At 33.7% G+C, this 23,848-nt stretch overlaps 4 protein-coding genes and 1 long non-coding RNA gene across 10 annotated transcripts; 3 read left to right on the top strand and 2 right to left on the bottom strand.

Moving 5' to 3' along the window:
• Positions 1 to 98: 98 nt before the first annotated feature.
• On the top strand, positions 99 to 2,207 carry Xit (ALG6/ALG8 family glucosyltransferase xit). 3 transcript variants are annotated; one of them, XM_072017931.1, is made up of 7 exons: positions 99 to 312; positions 425 to 697; positions 779 to 947; positions 1,009 to 1,215; positions 1,272 to 1,511; positions 1,578 to 1,723; positions 1,790 to 2,207. In XM_072017931.1, exons 1-7 carry the CDS (start codon positions 164 to 166, stop codon positions 2,187 to 2,189), a joined length of 1,584 nt encoding a protein of 527 aa, XP_071874032.1. In that variant the 5' UTR covers positions 99 to 163; the 3' UTR covers positions 2,190 to 2,207. The 3 variants fall into 3 exon arrangements, with proteins under 3 accessions (XP_071874032.1, XP_071874031.1, XP_071874033.1); XM_072017930.1 differs by having other exon boundaries at positions 102 to 312; positions 1,006 to 1,215; XM_072017932.1 differs by having other exon boundaries at positions 175 to 312; positions 436 to 697; positions 1,006 to 1,215.
• A 1,646-nt stretch (positions 2,208 to 3,853) lies between these two features.
• Nd-39 (NADH:ubiquinone oxidoreductase subunit 39) lies at positions 3,854 to 6,036 on the top strand. The gene is made up of 7 exons (XM_072017946.1): positions 3,854 to 3,998; positions 4,206 to 4,414; positions 4,479 to 4,772; positions 5,065 to 5,234; positions 5,328 to 5,453; positions 5,523 to 5,709; positions 5,794 to 6,036. The coding sequence occupies exons 1-7, from the start codon at positions 3,953 to 3,955 to the stop codon at positions 5,968 to 5,970; spliced, it is 1,209 nt and encodes a 402-aa protein (XP_071874047.1). The 5' UTR covers positions 3,854 to 3,952; the 3' UTR covers positions 5,971 to 6,036.
• Positions 6,037 to 7,651: 1,615 nt separating this feature from the next.
• Positions 7,652 to 10,545, bottom strand: LOC139994888 (uncharacterized). 2 transcript variants are annotated; one of them, XM_072017938.1, is made up of 5 exons: positions 10,128 to 10,545; positions 9,855 to 10,058; positions 9,630 to 9,724; positions 9,362 to 9,472; positions 7,652 to 8,864 (listed from the first exon to the last, which is right to left on the bottom strand). In XM_072017938.1, the coding sequence occupies exons 2-5, from the start codon at positions 9,955 to 9,957 to the stop codon at positions 7,800 to 7,802; spliced, it is 1,374 nt and encodes a 457-aa protein (XP_071874039.1). In that variant the 5' UTR covers positions 9,958 to 10,058; positions 10,128 to 10,545; the 3' UTR covers positions 7,652 to 7,799. The 2 variants fall into 2 exon arrangements, with proteins under 2 accessions (XP_071874039.1, XP_071874038.1); XM_072017937.1 differs by having other exon boundaries at positions 9,630 to 9,776; positions 9,856 to 10,058; positions 10,128 to 10,543.
• Positions 10,499 to 17,437, bottom strand: LOC139994886 (uncharacterized). 3 transcript variants are annotated; one of them, XR_011801784.1, is made up of 4 exons: positions 16,474 to 17,437; positions 15,594 to 16,054; positions 10,834 to 11,015; positions 10,499 to 10,573 (listed from the first exon to the last, which is right to left on the bottom strand). XR_011801784.1 is itself a non-coding variant. In XM_072017934.1 (2 exons), the coding sequence occupies exons 1-2, from the start codon at positions 17,435 to 17,437 to the stop codon at positions 15,498 to 15,500; spliced, it is 1,521 nt and encodes a 506-aa protein (XP_071874035.1). In that variant the 3' UTR covers positions 15,480 to 15,497. The 3 variants fall into 3 exon arrangements, 1 of the variants encoding a protein (XP_071874035.1); XR_011801785.1 differs by having other exon boundaries at positions 15,932 to 16,054; XM_072017934.1 differs by lacking the exons at positions 10,499 to 10,573; positions 10,834 to 11,015 and having other exon boundaries at positions 15,480 to 16,054.
• Positions 15,895 to 19,220, top strand: LOC139994914 (uncharacterized). Its single transcript, XR_011801797.1, has 2 exons — positions 15,895 to 16,036; positions 16,537 to 19,220. It is a non-coding gene; the product is annotated as an uncharacterized lncRNA (long non-coding RNA).
• Positions 19,221 to 23,848: the final 4,628 nt, after the last annotated feature.

Raw genomic sequence — 23,848 nt, 5'->3', positions numbered from 1 at the left:
TTATCCCTATTATTAAATCCCCCTTTTTTTACTTATATTTCACTTCTATTTATGTAAAAAAATTACTATGTAAGACGAACGTTAAATCAACAATGGTTGGCAGCACTGAGTAACCGCTAAATTTGTCGAAGTTATAGAAAAATGCCACGTAAAGCCCTTTTTAATGATGGACATTTCGAGTAATAAAAATACTTTTGCACCGAAAAAGGTGCAAAAAATGAATTCAACATTGGAGGAATGGGACGCAAACAAAATTGTTTTTCGTGTATTACTACTCGTCTCGTGCCTCAAAGTACTTCTAATGCCTACGTAGTATGTTTTTTTAGTATTTAAATAAATTGTATATCTCTTTTATCACTTTTTATTATCTGTATATACTTTGATCACATAATGTAATCACATATATGCATCATTTGATTTTTAGTCATTCCACAGATTTTGAAGTTCACCGCAACTGGCTTGCCATAACACATAGTTTGCCACTCAAAGAATGGTACATGAATGCCAATTCACAATGGACCTTGGATTATCCACCATTGTTTGCATGGTTTGAATACTTTCTCAGTCATATAGCAAGACTCATAGATCATAATATGCTTAAGGTTGAAAATCTAAATTATGCATCCTCCAATACTATCCTTTTCCAAAGAGGCACTGTTATATTTTTTGATTTAGTATATGCTTATGGAGTTAAAGAGTAAGTTCTTAATGCATTATTATCATTCTTTATTCAAAAAGTAATATTTAAAATATATTCTATACTTTAAATTCTCTGTAGAGTTGGCAAAGTATTTTGTACATCCTTTGATGAATATGTGATCTTCATAGTTTTTTCTTTATGTAATATGGGATTACTCCTAGTGGATCATGTACATTTTCAATACAATGGATTCTTACTTGGTATTCTTCTACTTGCTATTGCAAATGTTTCTAAAATAAATAAACAGGTAAATGTATAAGGGAACAATTTGTTTCTATATAAAGGCTAAGCAGTTTACTTTTTAGAAGGCTATCTTATTTGGAACTCTGTGGTTTGCTTTGTTATTAAATTTAAAACATATTTATTTGTACGTGGCACCAGCATTTCTAGTCTGGCTACTGAGATCATATTGCATGAATGGAGGTTCATTCTTTAGACGTTTGTACATGCTTGGAAGCATAGTTATTATTACTTTAATAATTTCTTTTGGCCCATTTGCCTCACAGTTACCTCAGGTAAATAATAATGTTAAATCATATTCTTTCTCCTTAAGTAATTATGATTATTTTAGATAATTTCAAGACTCTTCCCATTCAAAAGGGGTTTAGTACATGCATACTGGGCAGCAAATGCTTGGGCATTATATATAGGTATAGATAAAATAGCATCTTTAATTTTAAAGCAATTAGGATGGTTAAAAGTTACAAGATCAGCAGTTATGACTGGTGGTTTAGTGCAAGAACAATCATTTTTAATTCTACCAACTCCTACACCAATTGTAACATTTCTATTAACTATTTTCACTATGATGGTAAGTAATAAGCTTTTCAATTGTTGATAATATTCTTAATAAATAAAAGTATTGCATATATTACAGCCTGCATTATACTGCTTATTATGTAAAAAAGAGTATATGAATTCAAAGCAGTTTGTACGATGTTTAGTTCTCTGTGTTTTGTGTTCTTTCATGTTTGGTTGGCATGTACATGAGAAAGCTATTTTAACTGCTATTATACCACTTTGGTAAGTAAATGAAAAAGGAAATGAAATTAATTAAACATAATCAATTAATTCTTATGTATATTTTAGTGTACTAGCAGCAACTGATAAGAATGATGCTAGAATTTATTTAATTTTAAGCAGCGCAGGACACACTGCCCTTTTACCCTTACTTTATCCAAGTAATTTAACTCCATTAAAGATTTTGGTACTTTTGGTATTTATGACTGCAGGTTTTCTAGCTTTCTCTCAAAAGTTCAATGTAAACTTTCTTTATTTTTATGAATATATATATGTTATTAATTTGCCGGTATTAACAGTGTATGAAACCATTATACACAAATTAATATTCGGTGAAAAATTACCGTTTTTGCCTCTAGCTCTTACTTCGTTATATTGCGCCATAGGAGTAACTTATTCTTGGGTGGTTTATTACTATATGTTCTTGCGATATAGTAAAATTAATAATCATAAAGATAAAATACAATAAAATTGAGTATGAAGTTTTTACTTGTTATATACCTTTCTTTTTATATTCTTTGTTTATATCCTTCTTTATTATATTTATTAGATTCATTGCATTACATTTACTATACGCATTATATTCACGTTACATATGCCTTAGTTATAAATTTCAGTTATACATGTATAAGAAATATATAATATCAGCTTGTACATATTCCCTTTAAGAATATTGGTTTATTTAATAAATTTAGAGAAATATACGATAATTCACATTAAATATAATTTTCAATATAATATATAATCTATGATATGTAATAATATATTTTAAATATATCGCATTGAGAAAAAATATGTACTTCGTGTTAAATTGTGTAAGATGACATTGCAACTTATATTGATACTAATAATACTGAGATACTAATTAAATATTACATATGAACAGTATGATATAAAAATTTATTTCAATTATGTTGCGCTCAAAATTATTAGTGATTGATCGAAGAAACTTCTGTAATTTAGTTTTCTTTGCATGCTCCAATTCATTCTCCGCATTTACTTAATATTACATAATATTAATAGGAAAAAATCAAATTACATTAACAGGACAGGGCTCTGTTTTAAATTTTGCATTTATGCCAAATGAAACACAAGTTAGTTTTATTTTGGACAGAGATAAGCAAGGAAATCGCCGAAGAGCATGAAAGGAATTCAACCAACATGTGATCATGTAAAAAATACGCTCTACGAATTACCGCCCCCCAGTGGTCAAATGCCTGAACTATACACACATTTTCTTCCTTAGGTGCTTTTAGTGAGAGAAACATACGTACATTTGGCGAAAGGGGAAATGTGCTGAGCCCGAACAGAGCTGTACGGAATGGACCAAATATAGACGCTTAAGTTCGATGCAGATGAGCCGACTTTTGTCCATGCGATATCGCTGCAATCATATTATGTCTGTTTTCATTGTTTTTAACTAGGAGAATAAGGAAAGGCATATGATCGTAGCGATATCATGCGGAAAAAGATCACTCGTCTGCATCGGATCTGAAACGGGTGGGAAATGAGTCACGAAACGCTGCCCAAGCACTTATAAGATTTTGGTCGTCATTTTTGAATGAATTTTAACTCCATTGGTCGAGGATACAAATGCACAAATTATTATACAGAAAATGATGAAGGTATTGTAAAATTATTGATTAAAATTATTATTATAATTAATTAATATTACAATAATTGTAAATCTACAAATTAAATCGAATGAAACAATCTCATTTTGCAAATGAACAAAGCGTTTAATTATTTATTCTCTAATCCCTTTTAATTTCGATAAGTTACAAAAAATGACGAAAGAGCTCGAGAAAATTGGTAAGTTAGTAAGGAAATAAAATAACATAAAATTATCATAATCATAACTTTCCCAGGAAAACCAAGAACAATATGTCGACCAAAGAACATGACGTCATAGGAGATGTTGCGATTTTGGCAATTACACAACAAATGCTGTCATATTCTAGGAATTTCCCAAAATTGAAATTTCGACAGAATTCTGCTTTAACCCTTATCTTTCGTTGATCCCCAGTACGAAAGCACATTTCCCCTCTAGCTGTGCATATGTACATATTGCTCACCAAGAGCACCGGAGTAAAAACGCGTATAGTTCGATTGTTTGCCGCTAAAGGTCTCTCCTATTAGATAGCGATTAGAGGCGATCTCTCTGCTGCTTCCTATTAACATAGGAAGGGCGACGTTCGTTTTCAAATCTATGTACATCACTATTCGCGACAAATGATAAATATGGCGGCTTGGATTCCCAAAGTCGTACGGGTGACAAGTAAGTTTGTTAATTTCACATGTTTATCATTTTATTTCGATGACATTTCAATAATGATAACATGATAATGATAGCAATTTGAACAAAATCATTGTTTCAGAATCTACATACATTGTAAATGCATCATTAACTTATATTATACTTATGTAATAATACATAATTATATTATACTTATGTTGCAATAATGATTTAACTTGTGACACGTAGAGAATCAAAATGCGGGCCCTGTCACTTATGCAGTACAGAGCTACGATTATTCTTCACAACCACGGCTTATTAAAAATCCTACTACAGCCAAATTGAAAAGGGGTACTGGTGGTCGTAGCTCCTTCAATGGTATAGTTTGTACAATATTTGGATGTAGTGGTTTTATTGGAAATTCCTTAAGTATTAGGCTAGGGAAAATTGGAACTCAGGCAAGTGAATAAAAAAATCTTTTAATTAAAAAATTTATATTTTATGTTAAATGCTTTTTTACAGCTCATTCTTCCACATAGATGTGATCCATATCACATAAGAGAGTTGAAAGTAGGTGGAGATCTTGGACAAGTTTACTATCATCCATTTGATCTCAAAGATGAGGAATCAATAATCAGGACTATAAAATATTCCAATGTTGTTGTTAATTTGATTGGTCAAAGTTATGAGACCTCAAATTTCAGTTTTAATGATGTGCATATAGAAGGAGCAAGAACATTGGCCAGACTTGCCAAGAAATGCAATGTGGAGCGTTTTATTCACATGTCGTGCTTAAATGCAGAAGAGAAACCTAGAGTAAGCCAATTGAATTAAACTATATAGTTGGTAGATAAGATGTAACAAAGTTATAAATTAAAGCATGATACTGTGATATTCAGGATTATATGCAATTTTTAGAATTATTTTAGATTGAAGTTTTTAGCTCTTATTTTCTCAATACTATCAATTTATTCTGTAAAAGGCTTGGATATATATGTATATAAATTTAATTTTAATATGTGATTTTCTAACTTTGTATCATTACTTTTATCAATTATATTTAAAATAATGATTTTTAATGATAGTAGATTTTATTCTCTTTTTTAAGCCAATGATGATACAAGATGGTTCGAAGATATTAAAATCAAAATGGAGAGGTGAACTCGCAGTGAGAGAAGAATTCCCAGAAGCTACTATAGTTCGACCATCAGTTATATATGGACGCATGGATAGATTTGTCTATCATTATATGACTTCAGATAGAACGACCTTCGAATTGTATGTTCAAATATAATTGTTTGTGACCTACATATATGTATAATAACATGAACCATAATATTATAATAACGTGAAATCCATTTTTTACAATAGCATACCATTATGGCACAAAGGAGAAGATACTGAAAAGTATCCAGTGTACATTCATGACGTAATTTCAGGCCTTGTGACGATAATAAGGAATCCTGACACTGCTGGTAAAACTTATCAATTTGTTGGGTATGTAATATACATAGTATTGCTAATAAAGCTTATATGTATAAAAATATAAAATATACTTCGTTTCAGTTCACAAAGTTACAAATTAAAAGATATAGTTAATATGATGTTTGATATCAAAATGAAATACGTCGGAAATAACATGGTGGTATCAGATATGAAGTTTAACCCATACTTTTGGATGAAAGTTGCATTTGCAGAATTAATCGCTCCAATACATCGTACTATAGATTTATCGTGGGAAATATTGGAATGTGTAAGTATTCTAAACTTGTAATTAATTTAAATTATCGATAAATGTATCCATTAAAACTAAATAGAATATTTGTTAATTTCTTAGCATCATGCCACTGATAAGATAGACCCAAATTTACCAACTTTGGAAGATTTAGGAATAACGCCGACTGATTTTAAAAAAGCAATAGCATGGGAAGTTGAACCATATATAATCAACAGACTTGAGGTTGAAGACTTACAGGGAGGTGTCCCTCCTGAAGTAAAGTCTGTACCAAAATAAAGCGTTCAGATTTAGAGCTTATAGAAAAAAACGAGTATTCTGATTTAAATAAAAAACTAATATAAATTATATTGTGTCTATTTTCTGTATAATATTTGAATTCAAGTTATTACTTTTGTGTAAAAATATTTCTTTTATACACACTGTATAAAAATTATATGTCATTACTGTCAGTCTATGCAATAAGAATTGCTGCTCATCTTTTTTTAATCATTTATTAAATGAGAGATCGCTCTAACTACAATAAAAGGTTACAGATTATTTTTTATTTATAATATTATATTATTTTATATTATTATTTTTTGTTATACGTTATGTGGTAGATGTTGGTAAAAAATATAAGCTAGTTTGGTCCTCGGTTACTATGCTGACCGAAGGCCACGCAGACTTTACATTACAAATGACAAGAGAAAAAACGTTTCTCTCTTTTCGTTTCTTTCGTAGTTAAAAGCACGGTTTTAGACTTTTAGTTTAAACTTCGGTGAAACAATGAAATATTCGGTAAATAGCCCTTGTTCTTGTACGTATTAAGATAATAAAAATTTATAATCAGTAAAAGGAAATAATTTAGGCCGCGAGATATCTTATTTTTTATTAAAAATAAATAAAAATCTGAAGGTAAACTATCCTGAAAAACTTCATATTACTATTTTCAAATATACATAACAAAATTGAACTTTTTATTAGAGCAGTTTGTTTACCTAAGGAAGACTACGCACATGTAGAATTCACATGATCGGTTAACTCTCAGAGAATCGAGATATTTTCAACTAATTTCTAAAATTCAATAATAATAAACGTGGTACCCAATAAATGATAAAAAATACTGACAAATGTAAAATATTTTGAGAATTCCACTGAGAGTTAACTTTTTCTAAGACAAAACACGATTAGCGCTATTTATTTCCCTTGAGTTACGGAAAAACTTGATTCTTTCACCAAAGGTTTTTTACATAAGTTCACCTTATTATATCCTTACTCCCTATGTACTTTCATTATCATCGACGTAAATTATCTATTCAACTCTGGTTGTTAATTCTTTGCTTCATACATTAAAAGGTACATTAAAAAGTCATGGCAGTACATATTATCCATATTAAGGCATTCAATCAAATTTCTTGAATAATTAACACATTCGAGGCGGACGCATCTTGTGCGTCTTGATACCAGTCTCATGAAGATGCTAGCAAAATAATTTCTTACAAAAATCAGATGGTAGGAAAATTGTGTAAGAATTAAAATAAATATTGTTTTAAATTCTGAGATAAAAAGGAATTTAGTAGGAACTTCAAAAGCTGGTCCTGCTGGTTCTTGGAGATTCTCTTTTAATAAGATTTTGGCCTCGAATGGGTTAAAAATAATTGAAAGAAAGCTCATATAAAACAAAGGGTTAATATAATATGACGTGATAAACGTGAACAAGTCACTTACTCGGAATCATCTTTAGTTTACGGAATAAGTCCAAATGGATGCGGTTTCGCCAGCCCAGTTACATGGGCCAGTTAAAAGCTCATAGTCGCATGCTTAAGATTGTACGAGTTATAATAATCGAACGATAGAAAATGTTTCTTGAGAGTGACTTCACGAAATGGAGCCGCAATGATAGTTAAACCTCTACCGGATCTGGAACTGGTATAGATCTATCTCGATGTTTTATGCGAAATAAGATTAAAAAAATGTATCAGTTTGTAGGTTATCTGTATTATATGAAACAATCTATTATGTGTATAAATACATAAATATTTAAATGAGAAAGAATTATAGGAAAAGTTTGGTATACGTTACTTTCGAAAATTCTCTTGTCTAACCCTTATGAAGCAGATCTGGGTTCACTGGAATAAATTCATGGGGAACAGAAGAATGAGGAACAGAGTGGTTGGCAGAGTGAAGATCCCAACGACACCGGAACCCAGGTTATCCTGCACGACGTTGTCGTAGCATCTGGCGACTAGTCCGAAGTCTACTAGGTCCATGTGTTTCCCGTTGTACTCGATTGGCGAGATACAATAATTTCTCTTCTGAAATTCGCTAACAGTGCCATTGACAAAATCGCTGTCCAGTACATTGTGAGCCTGGCAGTCGCAGGGAAAGTGGTTATCAATGGCGCTGATAGAATTCACTTCCAGGTTGATGTCTTTGACATGTCGAGGCGCCTCCAATACGTGATTCCCATGGAATCTTAACATATCTATATTGTTTTCATATCGCAGAAACAATTTCTCGATCAGGTCGATCTTGTTATTTACGATATTCAGTCGATCAACGTGGGTGAGCCCAGTGAAGGCATCCTTCTCGACGATGCCCAAATCGCTTTCCTGAATGTTCAACGACTGCACATAGGACAAGCCACGGAATGTGTAAGATTGAAGGGAAGACAGGTCCATGTAGGTCAACTTTAGGAGACCAATATACTGGAGGCCATCGAATGCGTCCGGCTCGATGGTTCTTATTCCTGACGGGAATATCAGGCGAACCACGTTCGTTAAGCCTGAAAACGCGTGGCTTTGAATTCTGAGCAACGGGTTATTGCTCAATAGAATTAAACGGACATTGGAGGTCCCGGCGAATGAGTAGCCTTCGATGTATCGTATCTTGTTGTTCGCCAATAACAATAATGATACGTTTTGTAGAGCGGCGAAAGAGAATTTCTCGATGAATGGTAGAGGCGTGTGTTGAATGGAGAGTTCACGTAACTTGCTCAACCCTCGAAATGCGAATGGACGTATGGTTGAGATGTTGTTACCATCCATCGTCAGCTTTCGCAGCACTCTCAAGCCGGCGAATGCGTCGCCTTTTATTACCGGGAAGTTGTTCTTTGTCAGGGAGAGTTCCTCCACTGTTTGTGGCAGCTGCTGCGTAGGAATGTCTTTTAACCCACCTGTATTGCAGAGAACCTGTAAAATTTGTTGGTCCGTTATTTTTTGGAAAAGAAAAGAGAATTTTTTTTTTTTTTTTTTGATACTTTGAAAAGAAGATTCTCATTTTTAGAAAAGCCGTTCATTTTGTTCTTTTTGGTAGTAAATTATGTTACGATGCTGCATTTGATTTCTAGGTGGCTAATTAATTTCCTGGAATCCTGTTTTCCTCTTGGAATCCTTACGTGCACGACTATGTTCAGCTAAGCTTTGCCTTCTAATCCTCAAAGACAGTACCATTGTGTCCGCACATGGAGCAGTGTAGCATGCGTTTGGCTGGTACTCTATGTAACGCATAGCTCTCTCAGAAGCTTAATTAATTGCGGATAAACACGGAAAACTAATTCCTATTAAGATCTTAATCCATGTCAAATTAAACTTCGATTCCTTTACCTTGTTATATTACGAATTTTTAGTGTTTTAGGAAAGATCCAATGAAATTGTTGTTTCCTGTTTTATAAGCATCCTATAATTACCTGCTTCGGAGATAGGCAAATGCATTCTGCAGGGCAGTCCCAATTTTTCGCGGTACTGGTTTCCTGTTCTAAGGTAAGCGTCGCTGTCCACAGCAGGTAATAAATGCAGATCTACAAAAGCCATTAGAGAAAGTACAAACAGGGGTACGTGAGAGATACCTAGATGAAATGGAGCGAGAGAATTCTTTTTCGAGCATGCGAGTGTTCGCGTATCACGGACAGGAAGCGCGGATACGATCCACACACGCGAAACTTGTCTCATTTGTACCTGCGCTCTGCAATACATCAATTCCAGAGTTTTTAGGGCGCATGCCTCAGCATCCAGGAAAACGTCGCGAGCAGCTGCCAATATTCCAATGTGTCCTGAAAAACACCAAGTCCCAGAAAAAAAAAATATCTCAACACACACACATCCCGGAATTACGATTCGTCACTGGTTTATTATTTCAATCATCGCGTTGATGAATGAGAGACGCGAGATCAAAGAGCTTACCGCAAACAGGAAGGACAAGAGAGCAGGTTGACTCGGATGGAGGTCCTACGATTAACCGGGAGGACGAAACGGGCCGGGGAAATTTCGCAATCCGTGGCCGCATTCACCGCCTGGGCTCGAGGCTTTATTTCTCCTTAGCCACCTACCCCCACCCCCGGTGAACGATCTGCGCAAGCCCATAATTATTCTCTTGGTGCGCGTAGCCTGGAATGAGACTTATTAAAGGTACAGAACACTGTGGAGCGCGGGATGACCAGAACCAAGCGTACTGACCTAGGATAATCCGGCACAGTCTGTGGCTTTTGATCATCTTAGCGGCTGGTCCAGGATGTCGATGTAGTCATGTAATTCCGTTTCTTTCTACTCATCCTGCTTCTCTGTGCCCCCTTTTTCGTCTTTTTTTAATTGGTCTTATCCTTTTCTGATTTTTTGCTTTTCTTTGGTTCTCCTTACCTTTTCTTGGCTCTTGGCATTTTTTACCATTCATTTCTACTCTTTTTGGTATCTTGAGCCATTTTAACCCTTCCTCAGCATCTCTACCGTTTCCTGATTCTACTTATCTCTTCCTAGCTCTCATCGGTTCTCCTTCTCCTATTTTGTTTCGCCTCTTCTTGTCCCTTTCTAGCATCCTAAAGTTTTTGAGTTCCTTTTTTGAGTCTCTCTTACTTTTCTATTTGTCCTTAGCTTTCCTTATCCCTTCCTGATTCTTTCTACAATGGCTACAAAAAAATATTCATCTATTTAGCATTCTCTATATCGATATCCATCATGCTATGTATTAAAGCCTTTACATATTAATCGATTAATACCAAGTATATCAAATTTCATGCCATTTAATAATACTTTCACATAACTATGAAAATTTTATTAACAAGCTAATTCCAAATTTGTTAACGTTAATTTATCAAACTAAATTGTCCTTTCACTTGTAACTGATAGCGTGTCTTACTGCAAAGATCTTATTTTATCATTTAATTACCATACAAAGTTAATTCGTTGCTTGTTTTATCATCAGCTCAGGGCTGGTTGTCTCATCGTTTGATTGAAAGTTCTGCTTGCGGGGATATTGGTGAACTGTTCCTGACACGACGACGATCAAGAAGGGGATTTCACGAAGAGTGAAATCTCTTCAAAGATAAATGGAACTGGTCTCAACGTTGCCTTTGAACAAGAAAAATATTCACTAAATATATTTTAAATTATTCATTGTTGGTTAACTAACGAAATTTTTATCGTTAATTTATAATTATATATATATAATATTCTGTTTCTATTTTCTAATCTACATTTTATTATTACAGTGAGTTAATTGTGACTAATATCGATTTAAGTAGTCTAGACCATTTGATAAAAATTAAGATACATAATTTGAACAGGAAACAGTTTTCGATTATTATTAGTAGAGTACAGACGAGTACTAATATTAATATCTTCTCTGTCGATAATCTAGGGAACGACATGCTATTTAATTGTTTTTATTCAATAATACAAAATATAGGACTTTGTAATAAGTTGATCAGATTGGTGGTTTGAAAAGAAATTTTTTCAACTATTTGCTGGTTTATTGTTAAAAAATAAATCTTAAACATCTATTAATTAATATACAAAGAAAAACCATTTTCTCAGGAGTTTCTCAGAGTAATATATTTTATAACAAACTTGTACAATTATAGTAACATACATCCACATAATGGAAATGAGAAACTCCGCATTATGGGGTGGAAAGTGTCAAACATTAGAAACTTACAATTAATCAAAAGTGCATTTTCAGGTATACGTGTATATATGAATATATTTGTATGTGCCATGTACATAAGTGTACATTATCTCATAGAAGAAAAGTCAGTCTTAAAAAATAATACGATGCTAAATTTACGTGATAAAATTACTATGATAAAAAGGCAACATTCTATCCCACAAATTTTTTTAAGATGATTATGTACAATCTTAACTTGACGATTATGTAATTAAAATTCTTTATTTTAATTTTGTAAGGCATCGAAAATTGCGTTTATGTACTATTTAAAATTTATATCATATAAGTAAGAAAACCCATAACATTTTATGCTAAATCATTTTTATAATTTTAATTTAGACAAATCGAATGATTTCACAATTTTCTATACATTAATTATTATTAAATAATAATATTCAATTTGTTGTTTCCAATTTATTGTTTTCAATTTATTGTTTTCTACCTCTTTTCTTCAATAAGTTCATTATTCTGTGCAGAAATTGTTAACGACATCTTCGAGCGCGAATTTTGAAATTCATTGATATGTTCTTGAGCACCTTGCACTTTTAATTTACAACTATACACTTTCTCTCTTTGTTTTGAACACATTGTATAGTCTTTTAAATATACCTCAGTCTAAATATTTGCTTCGGTTAAACTATTTTTTGTCTGGTTAGACATGTTATATTCATATCTATTTCGGCATTGTTATATATTTCTATCTTTTTCAATTTTAATATTTCTTTCTATCGCTACAATATGGCCTCAATATTTGTCTATATTGAAATCAGTCATTTTTTTATACAAGGTGTTCTATTAATCATGGTACAGGAAGGAATACTACGTGCGTCAATAAATCGAGAATATGGAATGAAATTTTTTCACATGGCGCTTTGTTTTCAATAAAATCAAATTTAAAAATTTAAAAATTAAAAATGAACGACTAATTACCGGTAGGAGTAAACAGTCAGAATTTATTCTACGTGAAATAAGTTAGAAGTATAGAATAAAGTTTCTCCGTTTATAGATTGTTGGTTCTTATGCATTTTTGTATTTTTATGAACATAATTGCAGAAATAGAACTTAAATAGGAATTTGTTCCATCTGCTAAATATTAAAATAAACATTCTATTTTCGATATTATACGCTAATATAATTGACATTACTGTCATTTGCTTATCATTCTAATGGTATATCCAAAATCTAACACTTGGTCTTATATTGCACTTGAAATATTATAAGTGCTTCTCTGGAAAACTAATAATTCTGATTTATATTCTCTTACCAGTCACACTAAAAGTATATTTGTGTATATCGTATGCATTTTGTGTATTTTTGCACCTCCAAATTTCTCATAAATGCATGAAAATCCGCAGTTTATCCATTTAAGACCACAATAAATTTTATTCTACATTTTCAACTTATTTTCTATTTTAAAATCGCCGCTTTATTATCATTGTGCCATGATTTCTAAAACATTCTGTATAAACATTATTTCTCTATTTTATAATCGCATCGCGATCAGTGTACAGGTACAGTGTGATAATTGTATTATATGTAATAGTAACAAGAAATTGTCATTTCATCTGACACTCGAGTGCTTTGAGACACTTGATTGTATTCAATTTTTCATTATTTTACAATTCTATTGTTATAATAATAAAATGCTATAAAATATGTAAAATGCTGTAAAAATAGAAAGCAAATTATTCAGGTGAAATTACAACTTCGTGTTATTCGTCACCACTATTAAATAATTCTCCAAACAGCACACCCTACTACCAACTGTGTAAAGTTGTTCTCCCGCGATAAAAGTAACCAATAACAACCCAGTGCGGGAGGACAGAAAAATTTCAAATGGTGGTTTGGTCTATAAATTTTTAAACAGAGGTAACTAAATTATTATTAATTGATATTGATTAATTGATGTTTGTTAATTTGGAATAATTATTAAACATAATATTCGCCACACATTGGACATCACTCATTCACGCAACTTTTTTCTATAAAGTACGGTATTCTCTTTGAAAATACGTTGCCTTGCGTTTATATTTTTCTCCATGTTCACTCAGAATGATTGTTTTATCAAATTCTGTTTTTCGTTCTATTTTAATATTATTAACAAAGAAATGAATACTTTTTAGATTTTTCACTCTGCACTTTGTATTTCAGTAACATGTTTCAGTGAAAAGAATTATAGCAGAAAAATAAAAAGTGCTTAAATCTATTTTCAAAAAGAACATGTGAATCGTAATTAAATTTATTACTTCACTATCTATACGTAGGTAATATGATATAATATAATATAGCAGACAATATATATAATAATGTAGATTCGGCTCTATCAGTCTTAATGTTAATAATGAACACTATTGTTCGTTGTACAATGAGGTAGTTCGTTCCGTGCAATTATGTATTAATATTTCGAGGTAGTATTAATCCATGTTATTATGGATTAATATTTAGAGGTAATTCATTCGTATGTTATTATGCATTAATATTGAGCAATATTGCAGCTGTATCCCAGGGCCATTGATCAGTAACGCTAATGTATTCTTATAATTAGCAACAAATTAACAGCGATATCATCAGTCAATAACACGAAATTATTCGAAGTGTATAACTCTATCCCCTTTTTCTCTTTCTTTATGCTTTTTCAGAATATATATATATATAATATGTGTATATATAAATATATATGTATACATATGTGTATATATTATATGTATACATGTATATAATATATAGTTTGTATATATAATCTATGTCTTAGTGACAGCATTTAATGCTAAAGATAGAAAATCTCTCTTAAAAGAAAAAAAAGAATTAAAAACAAAATCATTAAAACAATATACACTCTCTTTACCTTTTTCTTTCACGCGGCATTTATATTCTATAAAAATTATTGAAGATTATAAAATACTACTACTATGTAGATTGCTAGATGAGAAAAAAATGAGAATATCGAATCACAATGATTACACTGAACTAAAAAAAAAAAACAAATATATATATTCACTAGTTCAAAAGTGTTTAAAGCTTAATGCGATTCGAAATTAGCTTGCAAAATCTCGATCTTTCGCGTATCATCGAAAGCCCATTCTACAATTACATCTGCTTAAAACGCATTTCTTCAAGACTTCACAAATTAAAATAAGCTAAAAAACAAAAACATATATATATATATTTATGTATATGTATGTATATATAAATGTAGTTAATTTCATTAAATATTCCAGTAAGAACATTTGCAATGTTTCTCTTCCTTTTCACTAACAACTTTTAATGAACTACTGATACTTTCTTTTAAATTGTTAAAGTACATTAATATGAGAAGGCACTATATTCCTTATTAGCATTAGGCTTTAACAACTTCGGAACACAATCGTTGATTATACTTCAGTCTCTTGAACTCATAACGCATGAATCAGTCTTGTGCAAGGTAATCTGAGAAGAACCTCATATACCAGATTCCTTATGTATATACGTATGTTCTATGACTTACTGTTGCGACGACACTCTATTATTGATCCCTGAGTCATTTGTTAAACGCTGACTTACTTAATTGGCTTCTGTTTGGTTGCGTCTTTTAATCCATTTATATCACCTTGTTACTTTCTCTGAGGTACACACAAGCCTGTAATTGTCTCTAGGGGTATGCTTTCCCGTAAAACGAACAACCGGATCTCCGTCAAATATAAAGTAATTTTTTAAATTCATTATATCACGAAGCTGGAACGTATTTTCGTTTCACAGGACACCACGGATACTTGCATATAATTTCCTCTAAAATCCAATACCCTTAAATTATCTAGAAACTTTTTGAAGTTTCCATATAGTAATAGTACGTTTAATATCTATCAGAGATATAGTCCGGTAATCATGAGAGATAAGATAGTAAACCTAGGTTAATTGTGACTACACGAATCAGAGCCAATATCCTCCTCGTCCTTGATCACTGAGGGTGGAGGGACTATCACACGAACATCCGACTTACGACTTATAGAGAGATCTTCGACCTGATCTTCGTTGTTCTGCTGTTTCACGGAATGCACTGTGGGGCTAGAGGTACAACGACTGACGTCCAACATCTCCCGGTCTACAAGACCGTCTCTCGACTTATACGCATCGAGGAGAGATCCAGAACCTTCGATCACACTGCCACTCTCGTTCTCGTTTTCCGAGAGGGCACCGCTGTAGATGTTGCCATTTGCGTTACCACCGATTCCATAAGGAAAACAGGCGCCACTACCATTCGAGCCACGTTTAAATGGTCGTGATGTCGTGATTCCTAGCTTTTTCACCTTATCGTAAAGAGTTCGAGAGGGTACTCCATACTTACGTGCCGCCTGGAGGGCACTCATTCCCGAACGTACTGCCTCGATCGCAGACATTATGTCGTCCCTCGTGTATTGCTTGTACCGTTTCCATTCTGGCTTTTGCGCTGGTACGTAGTTAACCATCCCTGTAACAAAAGGTAATTATTGTGTTTAATATTTAATTTATGATATACATATATATTCTTCTATATTTAATGACAGTAATATATAGAGTAACAGCAAAACTTTGTCAGTACATTTTACGGGTATACTCAAATACAAAATATTATATAAACATAAATTATTTAGAACTTCCGTCAATTCCACGCTACTAAACTTTTATGTGTAGATAATTTAAAAAAAGAAAAATATATTAAACAGGTATTAATACTGAAGCTGATTGGTTCATTAAAATGAAGCAAAATCAAAATAAGTTTTATACTAAAACGTATTAACAAAGTTTTGCTCTTAAATCATAAGACGCCCCGTGTAGTAAATATATAGATTAATAAACAATACGTAAATTTTTCGAAAATTGAATTTTTTATAATTTCTTTTCTCTTGCCTGGTTTAATGTCTGGAATATATGACTGTGGCGATGCTTGCTTATCGTCTTCATCCATTATAGACACATCAGTATAAGGACTATGCGCAGGATCTCCATGAACTACATCCGTACTACTGCGTCTGTCATTCTCATTCGAGGAGCCATTACTGTTGCTTCTGAACTGATTTTCGTGGCTATCCGGGTGTAGGAGGGGAATCCCTTGGGAACTATCCGCGTGACCTTGACCCAGTACCGTTCTGAGAATCGGTGTGTCTCTGTTCATTAACATATTTGAGAGTTTCCTGCGTTTCAATGGAGAAGTCTCAAAACCGGTTAAAATGGATGATGACCCGCTTAACATGGCAGAATGTTGATGTGTCGCCGTCTGGTGACTGGAGCTAGAATGAGTGATGGGAATCCCTGGCAGAGGCCACATTGGCAGCGGTAAACGGCTACTTCTATCAGCTGGTGATTTGCCATAAATATCGTAAGTAGTCCCCGTGGAATGTGGAGGAGACGTGTGATCACTACTGTGAGCTGCGCTGCTGGTTGTACTGGTGCTTATGGCCGGTGGAGGTGACATAGAGGTCTCAACCTCTTCACGACGACCCTGGGAGCCATTTTCTTCAACCAACCCCTTCACCTTTAGTACTTCTGCGACTTTTAATAACCCAGCCAATTGCTCTTGAGCCACGTTGACTTCGCCTCGGTACATATACTCCAGGATGGCTTTGATCTCAGAATACTTCACGTCTTTCAATACGACGATAGGATGCTTGCATGGTAAGTCAATGAACAGAGTTTGGAAGTAGGAGGAACATGCTGCTAGGACCATCTTGTGGCATTTGACAGACGCACCTCCGTCAACTGCCAAAGTCACGTCAGTGAATGCCTCATTTTGCAGCAACTCATCGAACACTGTCAGTAAATTAGAACGATGATTATTCCAGCGCAAACAGTACTGCTGCGAGGTACTCGCCATCTCGGTTAACTCAATCAGCAAAGTGGGTTCTGAAAGAAATTGCGAATAATTAGGTTAACACTAATTAATTATTTACTATTATATGATTAGAACTGACTAATAAGCATCGAACACGATTAATTTTTTAATTTGTAAAATTATAGAACACGGTAAACTAGAATTTACAAAATGAAAATCTAAAAATGTTTCAGGAGGTCCTTCCTTTAACAGTTGAACCGTTAATTGGAAATGAAATTCATGGGACATAATATTTTATGAGGTATGAGTCATGCATGTGAAACTACCCTCATTTAAAAATCGGATACTGCGCATGTACAAGACGCGTGTTATGCTATAACGCATATGCGGAAGTTAAAATTCGAGCAACATTGATCTTGCGATGAATAAATTAGACTTGAGCGAGCAAAAGCTAAGAAATAAAAAATACGTTAAAAGCATGTAAACAATTATTATTATTACAAACATTATTATTAGTAAAACTTACTAATGATTGACAAACATTAATCCACAATGCATACTACATGAAATAAAAAATATTGTAAACATTGTCATTCTTATTGGCAATAAATTAATAAAACTAATAATAACAAGTCTACGTACGTATATAACAGATTAGAAAATAATTTATTAGTATAATTCTGAAACATCTATGATGTAGTATTCCGAAGACTTACATTTCCAAAACTCTGGCGCCGTACGGCGAAACTGTTCAAATGGCCGCCGAGTAGTACGTTAGGAGATGTACGATTAGTTAGCATATGTGTGCACTCGCATTAGTAACTCAATTTCGTTTAAACCAGTCGACAGAAACGTTGCCGTAAAGAAACCAACCCCTAGTGACTGCACATAGCGTGCGGAAGCGCGTATATACGCGAAACCGCCGATCAAAACAAATCTCTTCACATCCCTTTAATCTTCACCAGTAATAGCCAATCCTTATTTTGCAAACAGATCATGTACACGGTCTCATTTACAAAAACAAAATTCACCCACGAAAGTTCTTATCTTTGTCTTCTACTGTTGTCTTGTTTTTATCTTCTATTGTTATCCAAATGTTTGTCCTTGTCTTTCTTAAGATGTTTATTAGTCGATATTTATATATCTCCACTAAAGCTTTGTTTTTGCAATCGTCACATTAGTTTCTTTCGAGGTTTGGTGCATTCCTGATGATGATTATAGTTATCTTTGAAAGTAACGATGTCGCTAGTCGATACGATACGAGTGCACACCCGTAGCAAAGGCAAGCTTTAACGTATTTAGAAACCCTCTCCCACGGCCTACTCGGCGACCACTGACGAGCCGTGCGTGGAAGACGCACTAGGCCGAGCTGGTCATGGCTTTTCTCGCATAGGGGTGTTCATACGTGTGCGTTCGTGACTCGTCTGTCGTCATTGTGTGCGTTTATCCAATGGCGTAACTGACGTCCCTTTATGCGAAATATTCCAGTTAGGACTTTTAAATGACGTATCATTAGTGAATGAAATGCATTAGCAAGAAATGAACGATACCCGGGAACGATTAACGCGATTAACGAAATAACTTTGCCCAGCAGAAACGAAATAACTAGGCGATTAACAAGTTTGTTTAATGAGTAGATTATGCGAACCACAGTCTATTGGTAATCTAAAGAAACTAATGTTTCAGTGAATTTCTAGATATTTAACTGCAAATTTTGCTAGTTTTCAGAAACCAAAATTTGTTGAATTTAGTAATAACTTATATTAATTGATTATTATTGTATTATTAATAACAAATAACAATTTGTAATATGCCTCTATCGCTACTCATTAACCATTCATTAAAGATGAATTAGTTTCACAAATGAGCCAAATTGTATAATTAAGATATTATTAATGTAATTTTAAACTATGATAGTTTATATTGATAATGACTTGCAATTTTAATTTCATATTTTCTGCAATATTATACTATTTTCTTAGCTTAAATTGTGCTATATAATATGTATAATATTGAAGTTCGGCTTCAAAGGGCATAAAAAAGCTAAAAAACATACAGATGGCAAAGTTACGCCACTGAATAGCACGCACAAGGAGTCTTGCAGAGGCATCGTCGCCCCTGGTTGCATGATCGGCCAATCACACTGCGTCTAGGCCAATATCCTGCGGGGTACGATGCATACACATCTAAGTGGTGCATGCTTGCAGGCGTATGCGTGCGTGGATGACTATGCAGTATCGTATGTGTACACCCACGTCTTTCACCCGCGTATCAGCGCTAGCGATGGCCATTAGATTCCCTTTTTCTCGCAAGTTCCCGAGCAACGGTTCAACTTTTTTATTTCCTTGAAATTTTTATCATGATCTCTCTACCATTTTGCATTTAAAAATTCTTATTATTTTTTGCTCAATTACAAAATTGCCTCTTCGTATTAGTTGACATTGTATTGTTTCAATGATCCTGAAATAGATGAATATTTTAATGTAGTATTCCTGACATGAATATGTTTCATTGGTATATAAAATACAAATTCATAATAATATTTAGTTTATTTAAGCCTTTGCTGCCTCTACAACATTAAACTTCATAAACTTTAAACTCAGTCTTCTCAGTTTAAAAACTAATGGAGATAGTTAAGGAATAGGGCGACAATATACCTTTTAGTAAAATTAAGGGATTTGTTGCAAGTCTTTCAGAATTTATACGTATAGATAGAGAGATACAGATGTTAAAAATTGTAAAAACTGAAGAGGCATCTTAAGACCATCACTAATCATCAGTGGACTAATGTGCGGCGAGGAATAAGAAACCTGCGTGTCTGTATGCGTTCCCGAAAATTGCTACCACGCCCTGGCTTCTATGCAACCGCCGATTGCGCCTGCGTCCTCTTATAAAATCTTCCAAAATATTTCCCATGTTCCTCGCAAATCAAACCGTATTTCATCGTAACCAACAACTCGTTCATTCAACTCTTTCTACTTTGTAATAAATTTATAGAAGTACATTTCCATAGAATATTAAAAAATAGATCTACTGTGATGATTGCAATGAAAATTCACATAGGGAATAAAATAGAAGGTTGAATGAAACATGACTAAAAAAGCTTGCCAGTTCTCTCTTCTCTCCTTTCCCTCACGAACAGACGCACGTGGACGTCGTTTCCTGTTTACTAGGGCTCGCGAAGTGGCGCATTAAGAACGGGCCGAAAATATGCGGCTCGATTCCCACCTTATCTCGACCAGTTCGTACAGCAAAAGAAGAAGTAGAGACGATAAAAGCGGGTCACGATAAAAGAAAATCGTTTTCCTGCGTGCTCGCGTACACGTATGCATAGTTTTACACTGCCATCGATAGAATTGTGAATGTGTTAGTGAGTGCGCCATCGGACGAGACCCTTGGGCGAAGAAAAAGACGAAGCAAAAGGGGGGAATGCGAAGCTGTTAAGGTGAATCCTTGTATAGCGTTGCGCCATCGAAAAAATTCCATATTCGATGTCGGCTGAACACACCGACCTCGACTAGACTCTTTCTACTTCCATATAGTGAATTGGTCTTTCGTGTTAATTTATAAAATTGCTATGTTCATTCCTCTTTCAATAGGATATCTAAACGTAAATCTAAATTTATCTTTCAGAAGATATCTGCAACTAGAGAACACTGTTTTAATTGTCTATTAATATTATTAATTATTTTATCAATGAAATGAAGAATTTCTAAATTTGAAAAATTAACAAAATCTAAATTTCAACCACGCTATTTATAGAATTACCTAAAAGTTGAAGATTTGCAGTTTATTGTACAATTTGAAGTTTCCTTTAAATCATGAAGTAAATTGGAATCATAGAATTGGTCTTAGTTTATGCACAAGACTTTTTGGAATAGTTGCGGTTCCACTTAATAAAACAACCAGCCGGAGCTCCAGATTTAGCAGCCAGCTTACTCCCTCTTGTCTCAGGACGACCGGATTTTCACTAAAAAAACGCAGGACGAGCGAAAAGCCCATAGGCTGTTCCATGCGTTCCGAAGAAGCCATTAAAAAGGAAGTTAGTGACTACTCGAATAGAGGAAAGAAAGAACGAATAGGAAAAACATATTAGTGATAACTATAGCAACGTTGCACATTATCTATCGTGAGCAAAGCGATGATAGAGGGATACCAACTGTTTGCTTATCTACAGATAGCATGGAATTCTCGATTCCGTATTCTTGCGTATTTTGTCGCATCGTTCTAAAAATATTACTCTGACTACCTCTTCTTTCTTCTAGAAAACGAAGAGATAAAGGTTGTATAAATAATTCTGATAATTTAAAATAATATTAAATTGTGTTGATCACCGAAAATGAAATAAATGAACCGTTAGATATATGCATCCCACTTACGTAAAATACACAGAAGAATCATGTAGGTGTAGGCTATCTGTAAGGAAGGGAGCTTTACATGGATCTAGACTGGTCTCATCTGAAAAGGTGCATGCAAGCGGCTTTTCAATCCCCTTGAGGAACCTGTTTCTCTTCACATACGCTTCTCGTCCTCCTGACTTCTCTAGAAAACTGTCTCGAAATTTTGCCTCAATCGTCTGAGCGAAAGAATAAAATTCAAATTCGTAAAACGTGATTATGTCATTAAATGCATATTAAATTATCTTTATTATTTAATTGTATCAAACTTAAAACGATAAACTGCTTAATCCTTCAATATAAAATTATTTCTTCATGCCATCTAATTTTAGAAGACTACATTAAAAAAAAACATTTTGCACCTTACTAATAAAATTAATTATTTTTAGTAATTATTTTTAGTAATAGTACTTTTTAATAACTTCTTTTGCTCCGAGATAGTACTCGTGTACTATAGAAAGAAAGGATGCACATAGAATTACTCGTGGAGGCCGATGACACAGGTGAATGGGGCGTTGCACCCGGTAGCTGCAATGAATGGCCATGCAACAAGGCAAAGCAGATCTTGAACAGTAGGAACAAAGTGCACTCGGTTACACGGAATAATTGCACTTGACGCCGGAGGGTACCCACCGGACCAACAATACTTTCGCTATTGTATAGGCAACAATGTATCAGCAGGTAGCCGATCATCGATCGGGGATCCCTTCGGTCAATGGCCTTGCAATGCACACCAAGGCCTTTACATGCATCTGTATGATGTGTTAATGAAAGAATCAAACCCTCCTCGCGTGTTTATTTATTTGATAATAATTCTCGTTCAATACTCCCCTGATCAAACTTCAAGCTCTCCTTTTCTACAATAATAATACTCTAATGGTATTTTTTATAGTAATAATACTCTATTTACGCGAGCACATTGAGGGATGGAATATAGTTCTAATTAGTGAAATGGAATTCTATGACGTTATTATAGAGTCATTCCTTTAGAACTCTAATCTGTTTCTGAAAATTGCTGCATAACCTAACCTATTAAGATGGATTAAAAATTTAAATAACTGCAAATTATTCGTTCGTGTTCTAATGTTTGGAAATAGATATTATTTTTGAATGGTAGTAGTGGTAGTATAACCATTGTAAAACAGCAGGGATTTTGATCGTCCAGTGGATTTTTATGCATCAGTGGTTAGAATATCTTGAGTGTTGCAATAAAAAGAAGCACAAGTAAGGTGTACGTATCCCATATGCAGGGCCAAGGTTTATCTGTAGTGGACGAGTGTCAGTGGGTCGACACCCGCAAACCGGTCCTGATCACGTGGAATGTGAGCCCGCTGTGCGATGTTGCCACGTATATGCATGATTTCCCAAAAGTGCATCCACCGTAGGCCTACTGCACGCGTCACGCACGCACGATGCCCTCCCTTCTCACGACTTTCGTACGATTTCGGGAAAACTGACTCCAAAATCCGGGTTTCACAAACCAGCCACTGAAATAATATTCAGATGTTAGATCACTGCATTATATACACGTTGATATAAATTACATTTGTTAGCTTCCTTTTATTTCATTTATTTCCCCTTTTTTATACTTCTAACCTCGTATTTTGTTATAATAGCTAAAAATTTAACTTAGTAATTGATTTTAAAGTTGTATTATTATATGAGCCTCCTTGCGCAATTAAACTAATATCAATAAAACCTTACAAGTCACAAGCCACACTTTGACGAGGGAACAGATGAAACTTTATTAATAAATTTTACAAATTACAAATGATCCAATCATCCTATTGTAAATGTAAAATTTCTAAATTACAAAAAATTATTAATAATATAATCAGCAACTTGTAACTTGTCAATTCACTAATATTATTAGGTGATAAATTATTATACAAGAGAGCCCTGAGTTCTAGAATAGATAGAAAAAAAATGTAAGTTCTATTTCCAATTATTAAAACAGAATATTTAATTTCTTTACCAAATCAATAGACTTTTAATAGATTAAAGACTGGAAATGGAATTTACTATAAAATATAGTGGAAAAGAATTTCTATTGTCA

Source organism: Bombus fervidus, chromosome 15, assembly GCF_041682495.2.
Source record: "Bombus fervidus isolate BK054 chromosome 15, iyBomFerv1, whole genome shotgun sequence".
NCBI lineage: Eukaryota > Metazoa > Arthropoda > Insecta > Hymenoptera > Apidae > Bombus > Bombus fervidus.
This window is presented reverse-complemented; position numbering and strand designations above follow the sequence as displayed.